Source organism: Pipra filicauda, unplaced genomic scaffold (genome assembly GCF_003945595.2).
Source record: "Pipra filicauda isolate LSUMZ 115617 unplaced genomic scaffold, ASM394559v2 scaffold180_size1756469_pilon, whole genome shotgun sequence".
NCBI classification, from domain to species: domain Eukaryota; kingdom Metazoa; phylum Chordata; class Aves; order Passeriformes; family Pipridae; genus Pipra; species Pipra filicauda.
The window spans coordinates 165,370-192,217 of NW_024104288.1; the positions used below are offsets into that span (position 1 = coordinate 165,370).

Below are 26,848 nucleotides of genomic sequence, written 5' to 3' on the forward strand. Positions count from 1 at the left end.
CTGCTCAGATCTTGCAGTTTTCAGAATCACAACCTTTATATTTCTGTAAACTTTGAATTTTAATCATGGACTTGGTGTTTACGATGTTGGCAGGTCATTATTTATGCCAGAGATTGTGCATCCTTCATCTCAGAGCTGTGTCCCACCCTCTACCATCCTGTCTGCATCATCTGAGGGGCTCCTCTCTGCAGATTGTTAAAATCACTCATTTCTGTGAAAGACCATGAAATGTGTATTCGGAAGATGAACTGTCCAAACATACATTTTCTGATGACTTAATCAGAGATTTATACAGACCCACAGCCCACGGCCAAACAGACAAGAACCCCACAGGCACACACAGAGGGAGGAGGGCAATAATGCAGAAGAACAGAAGTTTGAAGTGGAAAGAACCTGCAGGAGGAAGAAACTTCCCCTACAGCCTGAGGTGCCCTCACAGAACAGTTTCACCCCCACTCCAGCCAGTAAATCATCTTCATCCGGAGCCCAGCTTAAATGCCTCTATGCAAACACATACAGCATGGGGTAGAAACAAGATGAGTTACAGATGTGGGCACATCTACAGGGCTAAATCTCATTGGCATCATGGAGATGTGGTGGGATGGCTCTGCGACTGGAATTTTGGAATGGAAGGATACAGATTCTTTAGGAAGGACAGGGGAGATAAGGAAAGGGTGTCTCCTTCTAAGCCAATGACCAGCTGAAGTGCATGGATCTCCACCTGGAGATGAATAAGGGGGTGACCAAGAGCTTATGGGTCAGAATTAAAGGGACAGCAGGGACAGGTGACATTTATAGTGGGGTAGGTGACATTATAGCGGGGGTCTGCTACAGGTCACCCAAAAAGGAAGTCCAAGTGGATGAGGTCCTTATAGACAGTTAAGGGCACTCACATTCTCAAATCCTGGTCCTCGTGAGGGACTTCAATCACCCTGACATTTGTTGGAGGGACAGCACAGCATGGCATGAGCAATCCAGAAGGTTCTTGGAATGTGTTGATGTTAACTTCCTTCTCAAAGTGATAAAGAAGCCAGTGAGGAGAGGTGGTATGATGGGTCTTATTCTTACCACCAAGAAGGGGCTGGTGAAGAATGTGAAGTTCAAGAGCTGCCTTGGCTTCAACGATCATGGAATGGTGGAGTTCAGATCTGTAGGGCAGAGAAGAAGTTGTACAGCAAGCTCACTACCCTGGACTTCAGGAGAGAATACTTTGCCCTCTTCAGGGACTTGCTTGGTAGAGTGTCATGGGATAGAGCCCTATATGGGAAGAGGGGCCCAAGAAAGCTGGTTAATATTCAAGTATTGCCTCCTCTAAGCTCAGGTGCAATGCAGCCGAACAAAGAGTAAGTCAGGAAAAAATGCCAGTAGGCTTGTGTTGATGAACAAGGAGCTTCTGGACAAACAGAAGGCCTACAGAGTGTTCAAGCAGGGAAGGGTAGTCTGGGACAAGTACAGAGAAATTGTCTGAGCAGCCAGGGATCAGGTTAAGAAAGCTAAGAAAGCTAAAGCCCTACAGAATTAAAACTTGCCAGGGATAACAAGGGCAACAAGAAAAGCTTCTATAGGCACACTGGTGATAAAAGGAGTGTTAAGTAAAATGTAGGTCCTCTCTGTAAGGAAACAGGAGACATGGTTACCCATGGTCATGGAGAAGACTGAGATAGTCAATGACTTTTTTTGCCTCAATCTTCACCAACAAGTGCTCCAGCCACACTGCCTGAGTCACAGAAGGCAAAAGCAGGAACTGGGAGAATAACAAACCACCCACTATAGAAGACGGGCTTTGAGACCATTTAAGGAACCTGAAGGTGCCAAAATCCATAAGACCTGATTAGATGCATTGGTGGGTCCTGAGGGGACTGGTAGAGGAAATGGCTAAGCCGCTATCTATCATATTTGAGAAGTCATGGCACTCCAGTGAAGTTCCCACTGACTGAAAAGGGGGAAAGATAATCCCCACTTTTAAAAAGGGAGTAAGGAAGACGCGGGGACCTAGAGGCCAGTTAGTCTCATCTCTACGCCCTGCAAGCTACTGGAGAAGATCCTCCTGGAAACTATATTAAGACACACAGAAAATAAGGACGTGATTGGTGATAGCCAGCATGACTTCACTGAAGGCAAATTGTACCTGAAAAGTTTGATGGCTTTCTATGATGGGTTTACAGCACTGGTGGATAAGGAAAGAGTAACTGATGTCATCTACCTGGACTTGTGCAAAGCATTTCACATTGTCCTGGACAACATCCTTGGCTCTAAACTGGAGAGACATGACTTTGATGGATGGATCACTCAGTGGATAAGGAATTGGCTACATGGTCACACTCAAAGAGTTACAGTCAAAGGCTCAATGTCCAAGTGGAGACTAGACATGAGTGGTGTTCCTCAGGGGTCAGTATTGGGACTGGTTCTGTTTAACATCTTTGTTGGTGACATGGACAGTGGGACTGAGTGCACCCTCAGCAAGTTTTCTCTTGACACCCAGCTGTGTGGTGTGGTTGAAAGGCTGGATGGAAGGGATGACATCCAGAGGATCCTGGAGAGGCTTGAAAGATGGGCCTATGTGAACCCTATGAAGTTCAACAAGGCCAAGTGCAAGATCCTCCATGTGGGTTGGGGAAATCTCCAGACAGGCTGGGCAGAGAATGGATTGAAAACAGCCCTGAGGAGAAAGACTTGGACATGACCCAGCAGTGTGCATTTGCAGCCCAGAAAGCCAACCTTGTCCTGGGCTGCATCAGAAGCAACATGGCCAACAGGTCAAGGGAGGGGACTATCCCCTCTACTCCACTCTCATGTGACCTCACATGGAATATTGCATCCATCACTGGCATTCTCAGCACAGGAAAGATGTGGGTTTGTTTAAATGGGTTTAGAGGAGGCCATAAAAATGATCAGAGGTCTAGAGCACCTCTTCTATGAAGACAGGCTGAGAGAGTTGGGGTTGTTCATCCTGGAGAAGAGAAGGCTCTGGGAACACCTCAGAGGAGCCTTCCAGTACCTAAAGTCAGGCTACAAGAAAGCTGGAGAGGGACATTTTACAAGGGCATGACTGGACAAGAGGTAATGTATTTAAACTTAGAGTAGGTTTAGATTAATATAAGGAAGAAATTCTTTACTGTGAGTGTGGTGAAACACTGGAACAGGTTTCCCAGAGAAGCTGTAGATGACCCATCCTTGGGTATGTTCAAGGCCAGGTTTGATAGGGCTCTGAGTAATCTGGTCTCATGGAAGGTGTCCCTGCCCACAGCAGGGGGTTTGGAACTAGATGATCTTCAAGGTCCCTTCCAACCCAGACCACTGTATGATTCTATTATTCTATATTTGTATTTTCAGAGGGAAAAAAAAAGAAGATAGTGAATCTGTCTAATAAAATTGCATATTTCTGTTTTATGAATATTTCTAGTAACTATATCACTGTATTAGATAGATTTGCAGATTATAAATGTATATACTTGTAGTAAATTTATTGTACACGGTTTTATATATTCTAAACAGAAACTGCATACTCCCTAAGACAGTCAAAACACAACAAGATGGTTAATGAGTGACCCAAGGGCTTTGGCTTCCACCGTATAGAAAATTTAAATCTGAACACGACATTAGATGTGATAAAAATATTACAGTTAAATTAGAACATGATCAAAACAATACCATCTCCTTCTTTGATATCAAAGGTCTTTGGCTCTGTTTTGACATTTGTTTTTCATAAATCCCCTTGGCATTTTATGTAGCAGCAGACCAATATTCCATGACAATGACCAAATCCATTGATATCTCTTAATTAAATAATTGGTTCTGAATAAAGGCAACACATCAATACAATATGGATCACTGTGGCCAATCTTATAAGCATAAAAGAAGACCAGGACAGATCCTCAGCTTGGATGCCAAGCAGCATTTGTTAGCTTGTGCTTTACAGTGCTGCATGCTTGCAGCCTTTCTGACTTGCTTTGGAGGAAGCTGGCTGCAGGAAGCTCAGAGAGAGATCCAGGGAATGAGCAAACAGTTACGCAGCATAGATAATCAGGGGGGTGCCTTGGGCTTGCTGTCTGTCCCCATTCGTTTAGTAGCCTAGACATAACCCAACTAGCCATGCAACTCACCCAGCCTGTTCATGTTTTAGGAAAGAAACCTGAAATTAAAGAAAGGGAGGAATATGGGCAAGGTCCATAGTCCCCCTTTCCCCCCTCTCCCAGTAGTTTTAAAAGAAACACAATTAAAAGAATCCTTGCATAACTGTGATAAAAAAATTTCTGCCTGAAAATGTGCACACTTAGGGCAGGGGCTGAACATCATTTCCGTAGCCTTATTTTTGTAGTTGAATAAAAAAAACCCAAACCAAATAAACTCAGTGTCCAGCACGTAAGGATCCTTATACAACATCTCACTGTGCGTGAGATGCGTGTACACACCTTTTTCTGAAAATAGTGAAAAGTTTTATGTGTGTTTCAAGACAGAAAATAAACCAGAAGCTTACCTTCCTAATAATGGATGCTTGGACATCTCAAGCAACCTATATTTAGTGAGTGCAATGGTCTGGTCACATCTAAAACTGGCCCAGTAACCTCCCATCTCCTACAATGAATCTTCAGCCCAAGCCCTACAACTTGAATGCACCAATAATGTGCACTTTCTTACTACATGCTGTTGTGCCTGAACAGGATTTGAGTCTCCATTGCACTTGGCCCTTTGAGCCTTAGAACCGTGTGAAAAGTAACCCAGTACCGGATACTCACCACATCTGACTTCACGGCCAGTAGTTGTTACCAACTGAAGTGTAGCTTTGGGAAGGTTATTAAGTACTAGAGAACAGATCACTGCAGTCCCACAGATTATCTTGGTTATGCTTTTCATCTTTTATATATCTAGATTAAGGTCAACTTTTGTAGATAGATCCTCTTATCACGTGCATAGAAGCTGCTTTTATTTATTAAGCTTGATGCCATTAGTTTCACCCTTAAATATCATTCAGTGTTTTCCATTCATGTTTTTTTAAGCATTTCATTACTGGTCCACTCTGGGGCCAAATAAGTAAGCAATGGGCTTGAACATATGAGAAAAACTGACCCTTGCTGCCAAGGAGTTAAAGTATTAAAGTGCATAAACCATTTTCTCTAGTTGTCAAGCTAATTTTCAGTGAATTACTTAGTCCATGTGTTTATTATTCACATATAAACCCATTGACTCGGTATGAAAATGACATTACACTGCTGTAATCAGACTAATTTTTTACACTTATGGTCACTACACCCCAAAACCGCATCACTGAAAAAACAGCAGCTTTTGAGCAAGTTGCATGGCACCATCCAGTGATGAGGGTAACATTAATGGGCACTGTTGCCACACAGCTCCATGTAACTCCATAAAAATCAGAGTATTCTTTAGGAAATAATGATTTAATGGGAATGAATGAACTTAAAACATGGAATGAAATTCAGTGCAAAACCATCATCATTGCAAACATTTTCCATACCAGAAGAAATCACTTTTCCACAGCTCTTAGTGACCAACTTCCTTGTTCTCTACCCAGTATAGCACAGCCAGCCTATTACTTAAAATATTTAGCCTAAGGGACATAGTAGTACATATAGATGATTTATTTTTCTATCTGATAATTTCTAGTTTATGCTTAGATTTTAAGTGATGTTATAAGATGAAGGTGTTAAAAAGTGGAAATAATTTAGTAACCTCTGAAGATCAACACCTGTTAGGAAATGTTAAATTCAAGTTGACTTTCCATTAGCCCCACGTCTCATGTTGTGATTAAGTTGCAGAGTGATCCCTTGTATCATGGAATTACATACAGTGTTCTTAAGGGAGCCTGAACTGAACATACACTAAGCTAAGACACCACTTCACCATCCCCAGTGTGTAGCAACAAGGAAGCACATTCTTGGTTAGTTTTATAATACAGGTGCCCTACACTGCTATTTCTAGTTTTTATTTCACTTTGAAAGCAGAGTGAGCAGTGGAGAAAGTAAAAGACATCACTTCTGTTGGGTTTTACCATTTAAATAATAGAACATTAATATTAATTAGGTAAAAATGTATCAGGAAAGTCTCATCCTTTATTATTTTAGAGAAACCATGCTAAACTGATGTCATAGTTGAAGAAGAAACAGCAAATCAGCTCATAGGGCCATGAGTATACATTTACTGTCAACAGAAAGGCTCTCAGGGACTTCAGTTAGTATTAGATTGCAGTCTTCATATTTACATTTTAAAGTATTCCCCTCTGTGTCCTTACACAAATTATTAGCCTATTCAAATTCAATGAAAGATAAGTGGAAGATGAAAAAGTATGCATTAAATATCTGACAGACAGTGATTAAAGAAAGGCAATTTTGAGAGCTGGCACTCTGGCATATTGTTCTGGCTTTTCATCGGGGGGATATTCCCCCTCAGTGCCCGGTCATTTTGTATCCAATCGCTGCATTAAAAAGAAATATGCTCCTCTGCTTTCAAATGATTATATAAGAGAGAACAATACAAAAAAAGAAAGGATCTTTCAGTATACATTACTTCTGAAAAAAAACACACCACCACAAAAAACACCAAAACCCCCTGTTGTGGATGTCTAAATGTTTATATATTCACCTGTTGCTCTCCCATTATCTTCCTGAAATTTTTAATCTGCAAGAACAAGTTAAGAAGAAGCAGTAACTAATGACAAAATGCTTTATCTGGATAAAACACCTTGTTCCAGTAAGTAGCATTTTCCTCTCTCTTTAGAATGCATAGACTTTATTTCAAAAATTAATCAAATAGCTGCTGTACGCTAGTAATTCAAGCTAGTCATAAAACTATATTTAATTATTGTATAATCAGTAGTATAAGATAAATGTGTTCTACTCAGTTGCATTTCCATGAAATCAGACTTTTCTGACACTTCAAAATGCCTATGGTGGACCCAGAGAAAGCTATGTAACTGTTCTAAAGCAGAAAAGGCTAGACAAATGGATCAGTAGAATCACAGAATCATAGAATTTCCTGAGTTGGAAGTGGCCCACAAGGATTATCCAGTGCAGCTCCTGGCCCTGCACAGGACTATCCCCAAGAGTCATACCATGTGCCTGAGAGTATCATCCAAACACTTCTTGAACTCTGTCAGGCTTGGTGCTGTGACCACTTCCCTGGGGAGCCTGTTCCAGTGCCCAAACACCCTCTGGGTGAAGAACCTTTTCCTAATATCCAACCTAAACCACCACTGACACAACTTCAGAACATTCCCTTGGGTCCTGTCACTGGTCATCACAGAGAAGAGATCAGTGCCTGCCCCTTTGCTTCCCCTCATGAGGAAGTTGTGATTGCAATGAGGTCTCCCCTCCATCTCCTCTCCTCCAGGCTGAACGAGCCAAGTAATCTCAGCCACTCCTCACATGGCTGCCCTTCTAGGCTCTACAAGGAGCTGCTGAATACTGGCACAACTATCTTGGTCCACAACGTCTTTTGTGGAAGAGAGTAAACAAATATTAACCCCAGATTAAAATCAAAGCCAGACAGAAGATCCAGAGTTTAAACCATTGCTCGCACATCCTCTTTTGTGCTTAAAAGTTCTTTCCTTAAAATACAAAAAGGTGCTACACATCAAGTAATCATTCAACATTTCATACATTCATCTGTTTATATGATTTAGGATATCAGTACTGTAAAATAGCCCTCATCTCTAAAATTATCTTAAACAGATTTGTCAATGGTAGAAACCAAAGCAATTTATATTGTGGTCACAATAAGGACTCAGTTAAAAAAAAATCTTTATAACACTAACTTCAAGACAGATACATTTAATGTTACTTCTTTGCAGCTGTCCTTGTTCTTTAAAAGGAAAAAGTAGGCAAACTAGAACAATAAGTATTTTCAAATTTTTTTAAACATTAACAAGATTTGGGCAACTAGAATATGGGTGTGCATTATGTTGACTAATAAACATGGTTATCAGCTGACAAGGTTTTTACAGGAGATGTGAAGTTCAAAACTGCATGTTTTAACTCTCTAGTTTTGAACTCTGAGGTCCAAAATACCATTCAAGGGAACATAGCAAAGAACAAGAAAACCTTTCAGACCTCTTACCAGAAGACTGAGAGCTCTGGGAGAGCTCACAGATAAGAAGTTATGAGAAAACATTGAAGATTTATTTATCAGTTCAAACTGCTGCAAAGGACCATCCTGCTCTGGAGCATGACATAATAAAAAAATTATAAATAAGAAACAGCAGATGCTTTGCCAATACAAGTTCATAGATGTCGACAGGCAGCAGCTTCACTTTGGGAACACAAACAAAACATGGGACTCAGAGGAAGAAGTGTCTGTCAAACAGCTCAGCGTGCACCATAAAGCATTGTGCACACCATACCTGCTCTAACCACTTGAATATCAGGGGAACAAAGCTATGAATCTGTCTCCTATGTTTTTTAGACACATACTGGGGAGCAATAGAGACCTATCTTTAAGTCATCCTATGACTTGCTATTCCTGGTTTTATCTGAGCTACACAAGGTAAAGCTTTTTTTCATGTCCCTCCCATAATAAGTTCTTGATGATTGCTACCTTGCTCAATTCAGGCAATTTCTGCCTTCATTTGCATTCTCTGAAACTTCACCGATACTCATGCAAACACATAAAATGAATGTAAGAGCCAAATGCAGTATTACTTACTAGAAGCTAATGTGGACACCACTTCAAGAACTCAATAAGCATGTTGAAAAATACTCTGAAATTAAGACTTCAGACTTCACCTACTAGGATTTTTTTTAACTTGTCAGATTTCAAACCTTTGGATCTGAAAGCCATACTAGGTTGCTCCTCACTCAGACATAGGAAGCAGTCAAAAAGGCACTTTGTTCCAAATCTTGTAATTTGCACATGTGGAACAGAAAGAAGAAACTGATCTTTGATCTAAATTTAATTAAACACTTTTCTCATTGACATGCGAGCTTCTTCTCTCCTTACAGTTCATTCACTAAGAAATTTCTATTTTTTTTCTAGTCATTATCAACTTTCACAGCACTGCTAACAAGGCTTAATACAAGAAAAAATGCATTTCAGTGACCAAGGCTAATAGATATGAGTGTAAACATACACTGGTATAAGATTTGTTAAGAGAAAAAGCATTTTATCAGTTTTCAAAGTAAACCACATTCTGAGCTTTAAATTGGCATAGCAAAGGCAGTTTTGGTGGAATTATAGGGCTCTCCCAAAATGCTAAATATTTGCAATGAAAACTTCTCTCCCAACTCCTTTCATACCAAGCCACAAGATATTCTGCACTCTCTTCCATAGGGATTTAGAAGACTACAACAAGGAAAACTTGCTTTGAGTAATAATGCTCGCAAAAGAAGCCTCCAGTACGCAGCCTTCTTTGTGCTGGGATGGTGGTAATGACTTTCCACAAGTCAGGCAAAATTTTGGAAGATAAGGGGGCCTGTCATGGAAGGGCCAAACTGAACATGGTCCATATATTTTGCAGGGACCCTAGGACATTGGTTCTTACAATTAATTCAACATTTGCAGGATAAAATCTCCTGTGTGCATTCCTTGATTCCTATCTCCCTACTTCAGGGTAGCAGGTTTGACTTTGAGTTGAATGAAAGCACAGACCTCAGACACTGCTATAAAGAAGACAACAGCTCATTATAGAAATGTTAATGATATTGTCTTCATGGCTTAAAATATTCAGGAACAAGCCATCTCACTTGCTTTTAGTATGAAACCTGGAATTCTGTTTACTATGCTAAATTGGTAAGGTCTTCAGAAGCATTCTCTGACAGCTAAACATTACTGGGATGTCAAAAGAGCGTTTGCAAGCACCAGACCCTTATTAACTACACTGCTCTCCCAGTCCTCCCCATCGATCAGCTGTTCTCCATGACATGGTAACACTCGAAAACTGAAGTTACTGAAAACACAATCCAAGCCCAAAGGTGAAAAAAACCCTCAAATCTATAATTTGCCCAAATTTTTATCATTTAATTAATCAGAAGTCTTAAAACTTACCTTTAAAATTTGGTCTGATTCTAGCATCATAGCCTGACGTCCTTCCCATCAATTTGTCCAAAAAATCTGAAGGAGACAGGGTCTGTGAGGGGGATTTTCCAGATCTTGAATCATGTTCTTTACAGAAAGTCGTCCTAAATAAATTATTAGCCACCATTAGCTGATATTTAACTTCTATTGTATTCAATATGGAGAAATTACAGCACAAAATAAAATTGTCTCAATTCAATGAAGGTAGCAATTCATATTTTTATAGAATAATATCCTCTCTCATCTGAAAACTTTATTCGAGAAATAAAAATGAGTTTTAGGTAGTATGCATGAACACAGTTTTCTTTTCAGAAAAAAAGCCTTAGCTCTAAAAATAAATTCATTATAGTTTTAAGGCTTCAGAAGATTCAATTTACTTTTCACCTTGATGTGTAGAACAATCTTACTGTGACTTTGATATTCTGTTCCACATCATTTAATTACATGTATGCTGTTAAAAGTATATGTTAACACTGGCTTAAAGTGGTCCTAAACTTCCAAACAATAGTTGGCAACACTTAGCAAGAAACACTGAAAAATACTGGTTTTGTTAATGTTGGAAGGATATAGACAGAAAAAAATTGTTTTTTACAGATGCTACCCAATAAAAATTTAAATCATTCTAGCGAGTGTCTGGATTTTTCCCCAACATGGCAAAAAGGGTTCTGGAGTCAGTCACAACTGATCTTAGGGGAGTTTTGCCCCACTCCGTGAGCATCGAGTAATAAAATTTATTATCATCAGCTGGTATTTATACGCAAGCTCTTGGAACATATGTCTGTTTTTAAGATTTAAGAGCAAACTTCTAGTACCGTATCATGCATGTGAAATGCTGTGTACATAGCATATTACATATTGCAAGCACATTAAATATTGCAAAGAAAGACAATATAGCAGTTCCCCATGGTTGGTCCCTAGTGAGAAAGAAACTAGAATGAAATGGTCATATTTGGTGTGTAAAGGTAAGATATAATAATAATGCATTATCTTGATTCTTAAACAACCAATTTCAATGTGCTTGTTTCAACTTTATCTTCGAGCTAAATTAAAAGTAATTCTGACTCTGACTTCTTAACCATTCCCCATTTATATATTTGCCCAAAGGGAACCACTAAGTTTCAGGAGTGTTTCATGGGGTATTTTTGTGCATTTATATGTAAATATAAAAGTCAGATATACATACGATCATTTGAAATGAGAAGCAAATATCAAATCCTTTATCTCTTTACAAAAACACCAGAATTTTTAACAGGCAAGGCGATAGTAAATTCTCGTGCTGTAATTCCACACATTTTTTTCAGATTCCATTTATAGGGGGCGGTTGCTTCTTTTTGCTTCTGTCTATGAAATGATACCCTTACAAATATTTAATATTTACTACACGGCAAATTATATATCCCACTTAAATAATAAAAAATTCTGTTAAGATAATAAAAAACTGAAAAATTAATCTAGTACACTTATTTGGGATATTCCTAGACAAATCAGTTCTGTTTTCATTCACAGCCCACTAGTTAGGAGTTGTGTTGTGATCCCAGGCTCACAAATAAAAACACTGTTTCACTCTGTCACTGTATGTATACCTTGCTACTCTTATAAAAACACTTTTATGTCTAGATACATCTGTACCTGCAGATACACAGCAGCCTAGAGTATGATAATGAATCTCATCTAAAATGGTGTTTTGGTTAATAATACTGACCTGTTTGCTTAGTACAACAAAAAGTCAATCGCTGAAGCAAAAGCTTATGAAAGGTTAAAAAAAATTTAGAAACACCGGTACTTTAAGTGAGCACAATACTGGTCTGATCCAGGGTGTTTCCAAAATCAGAGGGCTGGTTCTCTAATTTCAAATAACTACATCCCTGACAAAACTGCTACAATCGTTTCCAAAGAGGAGGGAACCAAAGCAACTTCCTAAACAAGCTCTGCTGGGAGCAGAGAATTTGCATTTTGGAAGAAAAGACGAAGAAACTGGTTTTAGCTATTTTGATATTCAGTGAAAAAAAAAACATGTCTTTGAATCAGAAAATAGAAAATAGATCACCCAAACTTGAGATTATTATTTTTTGTGTTTGTTACCAAGCAACGAGCCTCCGGGTGTAAAAGGGATAGTCTGTATAGAATGAACACAAAACACTCTCAAATACAGCAAACAAACTAGGTTAATGTGACGTAGTATCTTTCTAGTTATGATTCCCACAACCTTTTCACAAATATTATTACAGAGTGGTATCACCTACCTGAAGTTGTTTGTCTCTAAGAAAAATGCAAACAAGGTTGTCAAAATTTTCACTAGCTGCCGGTTCATTCCTTCTGCTTTCTGTGATGATTTGGAAAATATCCCAGAAACGATTCCAGAGAGATGCAGGGAAAAAAAGTAAGCTGCTGCTGCTGCCTAGATTTCCAAATTCAGCAATAATTTAATTTTCTTGACAATCGGGAAGAGAAGGTCTGGATCTCTACAAAGTGGGGGTAAAAGAGAAGTGCCAGTCCTTGGAATCATGGTCAGGTCAAGCCTAGGCTCATCTCCAGCAGCCAGCACAAAAGAGATAAGGCATCAGACTCAGTCGTTCCCCCGACTCGGTTTTGGTGATTGCAGGGGAAGAAAAAAAAAAAAAAAAAAGGAGAAGAAGAAAAGAAATGGAAAGAAAGGGGAGAAAAAAGGAAAAGATAAGAAAAGAAAACCCAACTATGCGAGGAGCATCAGGCAAAAGGGAACAGCGCTGAGAGCAGTTCTGTTGTCGGTATGTTTTATTCCCCTTTCGATTTGAAAATTAGTATTTATGAACGGTGGTGGGGCTACTGGGTCGATCTGCTTTTCCCCTTTTTGGGTTGGGGAGCGTCGGCGTTGCCGGGGTGGGAGGGAGGGAAGGAGGGTGTGCGGGAGGGAGGGCGGTAGGGCGCGGGTGCCGCGGGGATCCCGGCGCTGTGCTGGAATGGGGCGGCGGGAGCGCGCGGATCCAGCGCTCGGACAGCTCCGCGCCCGCGCTGCGCATGCGGGCTGGGGGGGCCGCGGGGGCGCGCGCGGGTGTGTGTGGGGTTGCGGGGGGATCTGTCGGGGGGTGCCGGTGCGGGGCGTGTGCGGGGGGAGCGGCGCCCGCGGGGAGGGCGTGCGGGGTGTGTGTTTCTGCGAGTTGAGACGCGCGGGTGCGTTGGCTGTGGGGTGTCTCTGGAGGTGTCCCTGCGTGGCGCGGGGGTGTGCCTGTGTGAGCGGGGGGCGGCGTGTCGCGGGGGGCCGTGAGTGCGGGGGTGTCTGTGAGTGCGGGGGTGTCCGTGAGCGCGGGGGCGTCTGTGAGCGCGGGGGTGTCTGTGAGCGCGGGGGTGTCTGTGAGTGCGGGGGCGTCTGTGAGCGCGGGGGTGTCTGTGAGCGCGGGGGTGGCGCCGTGTGTGTGTGTTTGGGTGCGTCGCGGGGGGCCGTGGGTGCGGGGGCGTCTGTCTGTGTGTGTTGGGGAGGAGGCGTATCCGCGTGGTGTGCTTGTGAGTGGGGGAGTCCCGCTGGGGTGCGCGGGGTCGCGGTCGGTGGGCAGCGGGCGCGGGGGCGCGCACACGGCGCTGGGAGCGCGCTCACGCCGCTGGGGGCGCTTTCGCCCCGCCGGGCACGGGGGCCGCCGCCGGCGCTCCTGGGGCGGGAGGTGCCGCCTTTCCCCATCCAGGTGGCCGTGGAGAGGCAGAGGGAAGGAGCTGGGGAGAGGGAGGAAGGGACCTGGGCACCCAAGCGGCTGTGGGAGCCAGCGACCGGCTTCTGAGCCTCGATAAGAGACGACTTATAGGAGACCACGTGAATGTGTATAAATATCTACACCCCACACCTGGGCGTGCCAACCACTAAGACGAGAGGCAATGGGCAGAAGCATGCGCAAGAAATTCCACCTGAATGTGAGGCAGAATTTCTTTACTGTGCGAGTGACAGAGCACTGAACAGATTGGCCAGAGAGGTCATGGAGTCTTCCTCACGGGAGATATTCAAGAATTGTCTGAATGCAGTGCTGTGCCGTGTAGTCTGGGATGGCCCTGTTTAAGCAGGGAGGTTGGTCTAGGTGACGCACTGTGATCCCTTCCAACCTCACCTGTTCTGTGATTCTGTGACTGTGATGGGTGTGGAGGAGGATGGTCCCTGCAAGAGGAGCTGGCCCCTCTTGTAAGAGCTATTCCATAAAGACCCAAGTGGGTGTGAGGAGGAGGAGTGGTAAAGAGCAGTCTGGGGGAGTTTATGGAGAAACCAAAGGGGGAAAATTGCACGGTCTCCGTTTCCGGTTGGTTTTACTGCTCTATGATATGGAGAAGAAAACAATGCAGCAGCTTACTAGGGGATGTTTCCATCTCCAGACCCCCAACATGTGAGAAGATCCTTCTCTTTTTGTGCATGGGGAGTGGAAGCAGTGGATTAATTACCTGAGACCCCACAGATGGCCAGTGCCGTAGCCAAGGTTAGGCCCCGCTTTACAGTTCTCCACAGTCCTAGGTCCTTCCCACAATGCTTCCCACAACTTGAATTGCTCAGTTACAGGTCCTTATGGTAAACCCAGGCTGTCACTGAGAAGTCACATCCTTCAAGAGGAGAAGAATAGCTGGTCCCTCTGAAGCACAGATGGTGGCTGATAGAAGCTCTGGTCAACACACTACAACCCTTAAAGCATTTTGGTAACATGGTTTTAAATAGGGAGTTGAGGTATCTCATCTAGCAGAGTTGAGGGAATATAAAATGCTTTTTCATCCACTGTCACCATGATTTGCCTTCCTTATCACCACTAGTTAGTATCTGATTCTGTGTGTTCTGCATCTCCCTGAGAAGAAGCTGTTCAGTTTGTTCCCATTGAAAAAGCCTAAATTTTGTGTAAACCAGAGTTAAATCTGTTTCAACAATGTGGAAATCAATTCCTATGAGGAAGTTGTTTTTACCCCTCCTGCACTCTCAAAATAAACTACTGTTCTTTCTTCAGTTTTAGGTCCAGCTGTATTTTTTGAGTCCAGCTATATTCTCTTGCCACGGAACCAGTCCACCTGAACACTGCTTCACTTCCACAAAAGTATTTGCATACACACAGATTTCTCATATCTCCAAGTAAAAAACCTACTGCTTAATGATGGATACTATGACCTTGTATGTAGTAATCTTAACAAAAATCCTTCTGAAAAGGAATTGTTCTGTTCACACATTAGCAAAAGATCAAAACCACATACTGTTCATTAAATGAAAATCAGTTGTTGCATTTTGTGTCCTTATGTTAGTTTAATAAGGTAGGATGTATCTGAAAAAAAATAGAAATTAAAGAAAATATATAAAATAAAAATTATAGAAAATCATAGAATAGTTGTGGTTGGAAGGAACCCTAAAGATCACCTAATTCCAATTCCCCTCCACTGGGCAAGGACACCTTCCACTAGACCGGGATTCAGATGTCCTTCTTGTGTTGGGGACCCCTAAGCCTGGACACAGCATTTCAGATAAGGTCTCACAAGAGCAGAGTAGAGGGGGAAAATCACTTCCCTTGACCTACTGGTCACACTTCTTTTGATGCAACACAGAATGCATTTAGATTTCTGGTCTTCAAGCACGCATTGCCAGCTCACGTCCAACTTCCTGTCCACCAACACCTCCAAGTCTTTCTCCCCAGGACTGCTCTCAATCCATTCTCCACGCAGCCTGTATTTGTGCTTGTGATTGCCCCAATCCAGTACAGGACCTTGCACTTGGTCTTGTTGAACTCCACAGTGTTCATGTGGCCCACTGCTCAAGCCTCTCAAGGACCCTCTGGATGGCATCCCTTCCCTCCAGTGTGTCAACCACACCACACAAATAGGTGTCATCAGCAAACTTGTTGAGGGTGCACTCTATCCCGCCGTCCATGTTGTTGTCAAAGATGTTAAAAACCGCCTTATCACTGATTCATAGGTACAAACACGAGCTAATTCAACATTTTATGCACAAAAGATTGAAATAACTGGAAAAGGCAGTCCAAAGTTGCAAATGTAAGCTAAATGCCTTATTGCCTTGCCTGCTGAGTTTGTGTCAGTGGCATAAATGAAGGTCCATTAGAAGAAGGGCCACTGAATTTGTTTTTATTAAAACCATCAATGTTTAGGGTTAGACACTGAGGGCTGATGCTGAATCACTGCACTGTAACATCCTCTAACCTCTTCAGAAGATAAATCTTTCTACCGTCATATTAAAGAAGAGGGGTTGTGTTATATCTCTTACTGCAGTGTCTCGTTCTGAGAAATAAAGCTCACAAAGCTGCATCTGGAAATAATGGAATAGTGTTGAGTCAACAAAGACGTGCTTTTCAGAGTTTGTGCCTGTTCCCATCTATATAGGAACCCAGTAATAGTGCTGTATATTTTTACCCTAGTTTAAGATAAATGGAAAAATTGGAAAGCGACGATTTCTATCAGCTGTGAGAAAAATCTATGTCTCTTTAACCTACACTGCCACCTGCTTAAAAGTGTGGGGAATCTCAGAACTGCTTGCAGAGTTCCTAGTGTAGAAGTCACTGAATACGGCAGATATCTTTCCAATAAGGCTGGTAATATCAATTTTGTGACATGACACGCTTTTAAAGACCTATAAATGTTCATTACCCTTTTTGGTAACTGAATGTAACTGAACATTTCTGTAACATTTCTCTTCTAACTAGAGAAAACTTACTTAATAGTCTGCTTTCCAAGATTTAGTTGCTACTGGCCATTTTCTGCACTTCATGGCTATTTGAAATGCTAAATAACTATATCTCTAAGCTAAATAAAAATTGCAGGAAGTTCTTCAAAACATCCTTCCCTTAATTGAAGTGAGGACTGTAAAAACATGGTGAGAGGTGTAATAATGAAAATTTGAAGTGTCTGCTCCATCATTCTTTACATCATTCCATCTCCAAATGCCTAGTGTTCAATGACATATTAGTCAGCATAGTGGTTAATTGGAAGTGCCAAACAAAACTTAATTATTAAGGGTTGAAAATAGTGCGTTACTGATGCTTATTTAAGTAACAGCAACTGTCATTCCAATAACTTTCTGCTTGACATTCTGAGGGCTCAAAGCATCCATTTTTTCAAATCAGAAGGTTCCAGGTCAAGCTCCCATCTATATTAGGGGAGGAAGGGGGATCAGATTTTAGTCCATCACCACTTTTCCATGAATTAACACATTAAAAAGTTTTTGCTTTCATTCTTGCAAAACTTTCTTCTCATCCTCCTCGCATAAAAAGAAAAAAGGTGTTTATAGTTGGTTTCAGTACTGTAGGTCTCCAAGCTGTCATTCATTCACGATTAAATAGTGTTTATAACTAACACACCTGATGGTGAGGGATGATTTGCAGCTCTGAAGATCAAGTGAAACCATTTGGGAGCACTGTGCCTGGATGTACACAGCACCTCCTGGTGTTCCCTTCCTGTGCCAGTGCCAGAGCTACAAGGAGGAGAGCCACTGATGTGCGGCAGTTTCTGGATAAGCTATGTATTTTGAATTGCGCAGATGTGATTCTTTCCAGTGTCACTCATTTGTTATCTCCCACAACACATTTCTGACAGCAGAAGTGTGGCAAATGAATGGGAGTCAAAGACTCCCACTTGGGATGAGAGGGGAGGCTTGTACTAAAATGGCACAGAGATGAGAAGGAGGACCAGATGGTAACGCTTTTCAGGTGAAAAGGCTAAATAACACATTCTTATGGTTCCCCAGGCATATACAAAAGCTTAATAATTATACCAAATATGGCATATTATTTCAAGTATGAGCTCATTCAGTCCAATTTCTCTATTCCACCTGAGTTTCTTAAGCACTAACTACTGGGCAGAAAATAGGACAGAATCACCGTCTTTCCATGTAAATGGTTTTAAAACAGTTGATGGCACATAATTTCTGTTTGTTTGCATTGTTTATGCATTTCTGAAAACCTAAGAAATGGAAGAAATAAGGTCATACCACTTCCTCAAATTATGATAAATCAGGGATCCAGAAACATGCTTCCAAGGAAACAAAATCCATCACTTCAAATGTGCAATTAGTGTCTATAAGAAGAGAAAATTCAATAAAACTTTCAAAATGGTGTGTCAAATTATCATAATTGTTGGATGTTGGTTAACAATTCCAAGTGAATTTCAATATAGTGCCAAATATAAATGAATAAAGAGTGCAGTCTTTGTAAAATGTCCAATTATAGTGAAGGCAAAAAAAGCCAAAACAAAGACCTGAAGATAATCTAAAATGACTGCATGTTGAACTAAGGATAAAAAACAACTGGCCTGGATTTTGAACCATACACAACTGTGTATGAACCACAAGAAACTGTGCAAAGGATCAAACAATGTAATCAAATCATGTTTAATTTTGAGAACTTTGTTAATAAGAAGTCTCTTTCAGTGAGTGACAGTGATATACTTAGTTATGTTGGGACAAGGCAATAGCTAGTTTTTCAGCTGCCTAATATGAAAACAAATGATGTATTTAAAACATTTTGATATCTGACATTAAGAGATATAAGAAAACATTTGTCAGTACAGCTCCATTTTTTATATATACAAAATATTTTCACATCCTTCCTTCTTTTTTTTCTTTTGTATTAATTGCCTATATATCTCTAAACTTAAAAGATCTCCCACATAGAAATTCCTTGTTTTCTATTTGCAGTTTTTCCTTTTAAATAGTAATAAACAGAGCTGGAAAGAGAGCATAATACAGTTATTTTAAATGGAATTAGGTATTTTAAATATATTGTTTGTATTGAGTTTACTTCCTATATCTGAATGTTGTTATCTGAAATCTTGTAATATATTATATATTACATACATAATCATTTATAACATATGCATGTTTTTCTCTTTGTATTATAAAGCACCTTATAATATCATTTCCCAGTGTAATTTTTTTACACTGAAAATATAAGAAATAAAGCATACACTAAAACTCATTTGAAAATTTGTTGTCTCCTCCATTCATGGCCTGCTAATTTTACAGTGTCCTTATGTAGAGAATGACTTCAATTTTACCAGTTGGCTCAAGTAGATTTCCATTTTTGCATGATGGTAACACTTTACTCCTTATGTGGTACCAGTGGTACCATTAAAGAATAGGGGAGCATTTCATACAAATAAAGTGAAAATACCTGGCATTTTGGAATACAACAATACTAGAAATAAGGAGAAAATATGAGTATAAAGTTAGTTATACTTCAACCTGGCACTAGGAGAAGGCAGAAAGGTTAAAATGAGCAGCTCATTCAGTCGTTAACCTTCTCTCCAGTATGTGGTTCATACTGGGAGGGGCTGTCAGATATCCAAGCAGGAGAAAAAATGATAGTCAGAAACAGCACAAAATTGTTCTTTTTTTCTCCTTTCATATTTTCTTCTGGCAATTTAGATACGAATCTGAATCATTTCCAGGACTTATGTGTCATTTATAACTTAAATTCCTTAAGACAACATGTATTAAACATCACATATTTCAAGAAAGTATCCAAAGAGGACCTTTTCACCAAAGGCAGTCTCTAGTTATGACAAAAAAAATCAGCTTTAAACATTAAACTGGTGTCTTATTTTTTTAAATCACCTCTTGGGAAATCAGAACGTCCTTATTTGTAAATGCTGGCTTAGAGCAAGGGACCTCAGTACCCAGAAGTGGTTCCAGACCCATTCCAGCAGTGGATTTTTCCCTCTCTTCCCTGTGCTACTTCAGTTTATGATAGCCAGGAGGCAAAGAAGGTGTCATGAATTGACAAGGTACTCTCCATTGCCTGCCTTTGTGTATAGTCTAGGGAGAGGGTAAAGAGTAAAAAATCTTGTTTGCTTCTGCACACTTATACCCAAAATATAGTTGAGTGAGTTGTGACATAAGTTCTTGTTCCTTTGTAAGTGTCTGGGCTTTGGATTACCACCCCTAGGTCATAAATGATAAAGGAAAGCCAATTAGAACTCTGGCTTTGATCTCATGAGAATGGAAACATCATCAGTTAGGATTTTTACAAAATACCTCACATGCAAATTGAGATTACTAAGTGGGGCCACTCAAAAGGAAAATCAATAATTTGAACTAAATTATGTTTATGTTTATGTTTACTGTATATGAACCTGTACTCAATAAATTTATTGTAAATATATGCCACTACCTAACTCCTTTGTTTATTTTCTCTAAGCTAACCACAGCTATTAGAGACAAGATTTTTACAAGAAATCAACAGGCTATCCATTTCTAAGAATTTGGTAGCCAAACTCAATATCTGATCAGCATTCATTCATCATTAGTATTTCAGTTTTTTTAAGTTCCGGCAGAAACAGGAGCAAGAAAGAACTATACAAGAGTTTTGTCTAATGTAAATCTGATAGGATGAATAACAAAGATCTCTGGTAGGTTAAGATGATTTATGTTGAGAACACTTTCTTCCGATATATATATGTATAAATACATGAAAATCCCATCACACCTCTCGATTTCATTTGCAGTGATTATTTTGTGCCAGCTGTTATATATTAACTTGATGGGCAAAATATCTTACTTCTACTGTAGATTAGAGACTTCAGCAGACAGCAGAATTGCATAGTAACAATGATTAATGCTGTGCATAGTAATCAGTTTAATCATGTGTTCCCTTAATACTTGTAAGCTGAATTTGCTTCTGTTCTCATGGTATTATTTTGTAAATTTTGGTCTTTGATATTTAATCAAGTATGTATTCTTCCTGGCTTGCAACAAAACAATTTTTTTACCCCATTTAATGCTTATGAAGCTTATTCAAAATAACATTTTTAAATAGACTTTACAATATGGTATCTGATCTCACCATAAGGATGCTGACATCTTGAGTGGTGTAATCATGTATGCAGACTGAAGAAAAGCTGTAAAGCTTAATTTATTTATAAATGGATTACGAGGGTTTCTTTAAACTGATCTTTCAATTTTATATGCCTGTTGAAGAGTGTGATGAAAATAATCATGGTACAAAACATAGATGATCTAGATAATTATGTGTGTCCCACTTGTGCTGGTTTCTACCTTACCAGAATTAGCCACTCTCTAGCAAATCCAAAATGCAGACATATCCTCATTTTCAGTACTGCTAAAAAATGTAAAAACTCCACAGAATAGAAGAGAAAAATACCTCATTCCAGGTGATATTTGGGACACTTACCTGCGTCATAAGAACTACTATATTATGGAGTATGCAATAAGGTATTAACATAACAAAACAAATACTGATATGTGCTCTGGAAACTTCATTTTGTGGTTTTCCACGCCACAAAAGGGTCTCATTTCTATTTTTTCCCTAGAGTTTACTAGAGAGGAGAATCAAGAGCAAACTTGTGAATGTGTGGGTGCATAAACTCTTTACCCATATCTTTTCCACTGTTCTAGTTACTGGGAGGAAAAGTGTATTTTCTACCCCAGCTGACAATCCCTTCGGCTTCTGTGGTGCAGCGTAGAGAGGGTTCTGCATTCCAGTGACTCACTGCTAGCTCTGCATCTGCCTGGCAGCAGGCAGAATTTGGGTATTCCTGTGATAAGGAGTCTATTGAACTTCAAAAGCAGAGAAAAGACCCAGCAATGTGTTGACTCCAGCCTCACTGGCTTCATGTTATTGGTATGCACATTCATAATCAGTTTTCTCTATGAATAGAGATGTCTGCAAGGTATCCTCAAAGTCATTAAGCAATATTAGAGCTATGATTGTTTCTTAATTTTAGACCATGTGTTTTCTTGTGACAGCAATGCATGCTGTGGCAGGGTCAGGTTCTTGGGACCTAAAGGAATTAAAGTTCTGCTGAATTATGTCTCAGTCCCCTACAAGGTTGTCTGAGATCCAAAGAGGAACAGCGTTCCAGAAAGGGGTGATTTATTTGTGCATGTATTGAGCAACATTGGCATGCTCTGTCATTTTATATAAAGGACTTCCTCGGATTCTTTTTAGCACACACTGAATAATAGATAGCACTAGAAAAATTGCATAAACCAGTATTTAAAACATGTTGAAGAAAATTGTATTACTCAAGAAGTGGTATACGATCATATAATTAAAGGCTATACCATAGTGCATTATTCATTATGCGGTAAAATGAAGATTGCCTATACATTTCCCAGAATGCTTAACCATGCAGGACTGTATTCTCTCACCTTGACTTTTATATGAAATTTTTCTTAATCCAGTAGTTTAAATGATCTCATATTCACTGACAAAACCAATACTGAGTGATGGAGACCTAATATAAAGAAAAACTTATTACAGAATATATATTTTAGTCAGGCTTTTTTCTCTATGGAAAGTAATTAAGCAAATAGTTTCTATTAAACATTTTACCTGTATTATTCCTACTGCCCTGACAGGAATTTGACTAATGCTTATTAACCCACTGCATTGAACAGTGCCCTATACAACTGTCGTAATAAGATTTTATGAAGAGTTACCAATTTAAAATTTCATTCCCTCCCAGTGCATGTACATAATTACTATCGACACCAATGTGAGTTACAGATTCATTACACAGTACGCAGTGAGAGTAGAAAAAGGCTCCTATGGGGAATGTGGATCTGTTCATATCTATCTCTCAATTGTTTACACTCTAGGGAATAAGTAAAGGTCATTCTCCCAAGGCTTTTCTCCTTTACTGCCAAAGTATGAGCTAAATTAAAGTCAATTGGAGTTTCATTGGAGCTTTCAGACGTCATAAGTATTCAGCTTGTTAAACAGGTTTGCTTCAAAGCCCTTCAAAAACCCCCCAAATTAAACAAACAAACAAAAGAGAAGCCTGGTTTGTAAAGCAGTTAAAGATTCAGTAAAGGCTGCTTATGCCAAGGTTTCACTCATCTTCACAGTTATATTTTGTAGTTAGGTAAATACTGTCTCTTCTAAAATCATCTGGGTAATGGTGTACCTTAACAGATACCTCCCAGAATCTGCTGTTCACAAAGGAATATGTATTTTTCAAAATTGGAGTAACCAGCTCTTGCTGCTTCAATAATTATTAGTATACAACAGGAGACAAAAGGAAAAAAAAATAACAAACCCAAAGCCTTCCAAGCAACGTAATCTAAAAATACTAGGATTTTCTTGCAGTTGTTGATTTCTATATTAAAAGAGAAGAACAGTACTGATTTTTTGAAAGAAAGATATTAACTACCTGCTAGTTAAAGTTACCGTGTTGTGGAATTAATCCTGTTAGCAACCTAAAGGTTGACACCAATACAGAAAGACAGCCTTCAAGTTTACTTAAGCAAATATAGATACAGGAGTATTCAGCACCCAAAGCATAACTACAGAGCTTTAGTGATACACTTAGACTGTTTCCATGATTCAGTTACAGACACAGGGACCCTGGACTTCCAGCATCCTCAATTTTTGTATTTCTCTCTTAAACTTGAGGTCTTCCAAGTTAAAACATGTAATACTCCGTCTAATGTTGAGTGACTCAGTCATATGAATTCTACAGTACTTTAAAACCATGGGAAAATATGTTTAGAATAAAATCAATCAAGGGCTACAAATTATGGTTTTGTTAATGACACTGAGAAGAGGGCACCATTAAAAAATTACCTAGCCTGGATAGTTTTTTTTTGTTTCTTTTGAGGAAAATCCTCCCCATAGCATGAATAAAAGTTCCAGTACAGTGTAGAATGTCCTTCAAATTTGATCTGGCAAAACAGGATGCAGAAAAGCTTTGAAGCCTTGAAGCTTTCACTGAGACTCAGAAAACAGCAAGTTATCACCCAGGAAAAGATAGCAACTCTCTTACAACCTCTAACCTCTCTCTGCTGGTGCAAACCAAGGCAGCTTTTGTGCCTGGTTGCCAGATCCGATGTTTCAACAATTTGTAAGTGCTTCTAACTCTGCTCTCTTGGATGCCAACCAAAAATTATTCAGAAGCATGGTCAAAAAAAAGGAGTATTTATACTATAAATGCAGGGCAAATGCCACCATCACAGTAAATGTGTAGCTATTCCATAGCATCTTAAAGAAATCTTCAAGGATCTGATAATCAATATGTCAATTTTCCCAGTATTTAAGCTCAGAATTGCAATTCACTTGCATGTGAAACCTTTGGGCACCTGAAAGCAGCCTTCTAGAAAACCTTTGTATAAGTTAGCATCAGCTTGCCTTGTGCTCTCCCACCCAAACTGTTGCAAACAGTGAATTTCAGCTGCATCTTGTGAATCCTCATGCACTCCAAGATATAGAAAGCTCAACCAAAGGTGTATGTGTTCTTCTGAGAGCTACTCTTTCAGAGCTGTGGAACTGGAAATTCACAGTATGTGTTGAGAAAGCAGTTTGTGTCTTTAAATTAACCAAAAGCTTGTGTGTTTCAGTTAACTCTCTATTCCTTCTTATGTTTTGAAGAAAAATTTGTTAGGATGCCGAGATCTTCCTTTTGGCATAGAATTATTTAGAATCTTGTAATGTGGGAATATCTTCTGGTATCAGTTGTGGGGATAACGCAAAGTAACTGGAACACAGGAAAAAAGAATTATAAACTTAAGATAAATAGTAATCAGTGCATATTTAATTAATTATTTATTAATTATTGTGCTTAACCAAGAAGGATAATTAAATGTTCTTCGGGTAAGTTGCTTGCAGACTTTTAAAAACTTAGATTTATTTATCTAATGGACCTAACTGATTTCTTTAGAGTACTGCTGAAGATATTTCTATTAATTATTCATACAACCTGTTTTGAGTATTTGAAGATTTATTGTGTGTCATTGATGATGCTTTTTGTAAATAAGTAGTACAGAAAATTAAAAATATTTATTTGGTGTATACTCTGACCACATCTTGCTGTTACATTGCTACCTAATTTCAGCTGGAAAAGGAAACTACCCTCAGTTCACAAGGAAAGCTTTACACTGTTAAATTCACTTACATTTTCCATATCCAACTTATGAATGTTGGCCTGTATCAGTGTTGGGGTTTTTTTCCCTCAGAAACACTGTCAGGAATATATTTTATATTTACTTATTTTTGTTTTTTAAATCTAAATTCTCTTCCCTGATCCGCATCACTGATTTCTACATGTCTCCATACAAAACTCATATTGGTCTTCCTCCTAACTGGACTCAGTAGTGGTTTAGTGAGTCAGTGCTTAATATTGCAGGAAAAACTAATTACTACAGCTGGTTGTATGAAAGGATTAAAGCAGCCAGCAACCAACAGGTAAAAATAGAGCGAGGGAAAAAAAAGAGAAGTCTACACGAGATTTTGGATCAAACAGCTTGAAGTGATCAGTAAAGTTATTTCTGTGTACTAAGAAAATAAACCTCCATAACATAAACTGAACTGTAGCTGTAAGTGCTAAGGATTTTCTTATTTGATGCTAAGCCCTGGAAATTATCTTATCCACATTGCTGGTATAAGTATTTGAACACCAACATTGTGACACATTGTTCAGACTAAAATTTTATTTTGCTTTTTATACCCACAGGAGACAGCAACAGCTTTGTGATCTATGTCTCTTTGGATTAATGACTCCAAAACTATAGTCCACAGTCCACTGGTATCTGTGAAATGGTCAAAAAAAAATTTCTGGTAAAAGTTTGAGACAAAGAATGCCTAGTGGTCTATGAAAAGTTGTGAAAGTTGGCAGTAATTTAGTCAAGGATTCTGAGGATCACTGCCATAGACAACTCATGAGATGAATGGGAAGTTTTGCTTTTGCCTTGCAGTTCAGTAGGAAGTGCACAAATGGCTCCTACCATTTGTTGGCTTTCCTACTCTCCTTCTTTCATCTGTATACTGTAGAAACAGTATGTACCTAAACCTAACATTGCATGGCATGTCTCATTTAGCTTAATAGTCACATTTTGTCCTTCAGTTCTTTAAATGAACAATAGCTCTGCATCTTTTAGACCAGGATTCATTAGATGTGCCCCATTCTGCTATAGGTCTCTTGCAAACAGGTCTCACAATTCTTCCTGGTCTCAGTTTTCCTCGTGCATGAAAGCAACCAATGACCACTAATGGATTTGAAGGTCAATATTTCACTGTTTTTTAGCATAGTCTGAGATAGAGCTAAAAATGGTTTCTATAAGGCATCATTATTTTACGTAATCTGAAGTTATCCATTCTGTGCATAGTACTCCTGAGGCATTCCTAGAAGCATTCATTTAGGTAATAGTATTTTGTTGGTAGGAAAGGCAGCATTTCAAGGCCTCCTCATTATTTCTAGATGTCCCTCAGAATATGACTGTTACCAATTGTGTTTTTTTGCAGAGAAAACAATTGTGGTTTTTGCAGAGAACACAGAATAAAAATTACAGCATAAAAAGTACCATAGCTAATAAGGAAATCGAACCAGATACAGAAACTGTGCTTTTTAAAAAAAAAAAACTCCTTTGCAACGAGTAGGAAATTTAATGCAGCCTGCTGTTCTTTCTGATAACAGATGACAAAAGAACACACAATATTTGCAATAATTAATTATTTGAAAATACATGCTAAGATATTATTACTTGACTGTAAGTATTCATTGCTTCCTTTCAGAAGAGGTCCCTAGCACAGGAAGGCATATAGGAAAGTCCATGTTCACATTTTCCTGTGAAATACATCCCTTCTGAGTACCACAGCATTCCACCCAGTGTTCTCCTATAATTTCTGTTGCTGCTGTAGAGAGCTGTATCTCACCAAAATCCATAATAATAGCAATGTGGTAATTGAAAAATGTTTGAGAACATTCAGATTGAGGATCATGCTTTAAAATGCTTGCAGCTGAAGCTGAGTCAGTGATATTATGCTGATTTTAAAGTGGTAAAGTTGTATTGTGATCTGCAAAGCAGAGGCTCATTGCTAAAACAGTTCAGATAATCTCCATTGTACACAGCACAGGGAAGGGCTCACCTGTAGAACTCACC

At 39.4% G+C, this 26,848-nt stretch overlaps 1 protein-coding gene and 1 long non-coding RNA gene across 8 annotated transcripts in view; one reads left to right on the forward strand and one right to left on the reverse strand.

Annotated features, from left to right (window-relative positions):
• Window positions 1-13,004, reverse strand: part of GLRA2 (glycine receptor alpha 2) — a 129,387-nt gene extending 116,383 nt beyond the window's left edge. The window contains exons 1-2 of one of the 7 annotated variants that reach the window (XM_039379936.1): window positions 12,267-12,990; window positions 9,994-10,127 (exon numbers count right to left, since the gene is read on the reverse strand). In XM_039379936.1, the coding sequence (XP_039235870.1) occupies window positions 9,994-10,127; window positions 12,267-12,334 (202 nt within the window). In that variant the 5' untranslated portion in view covers window positions 12,335-12,990. Of the gene's footprint in view, window positions 1-9,993; window positions 10,128-12,266 lie in introns of all 7 variants that reach the window. The other 6 variants (XM_027725230.2, XM_027725229.2, XM_039379938.1 and 3 more) reach the window with 6 other exon arrangements.
• Window positions 13,005-13,597: 593 nt separating this feature from the next.
• LOC120322992 lies at window positions 13,598-14,965 on the forward strand. The gene is made up of 2 exons (XR_005563028.1): window positions 13,598-14,453; window positions 14,528-14,965. It is a non-coding gene; the product is annotated as an uncharacterized LOC120322992 (long non-coding RNA).
• The last annotated feature ends 11,883 nt before the right edge of the window (window positions 14,966-26,848 follow it).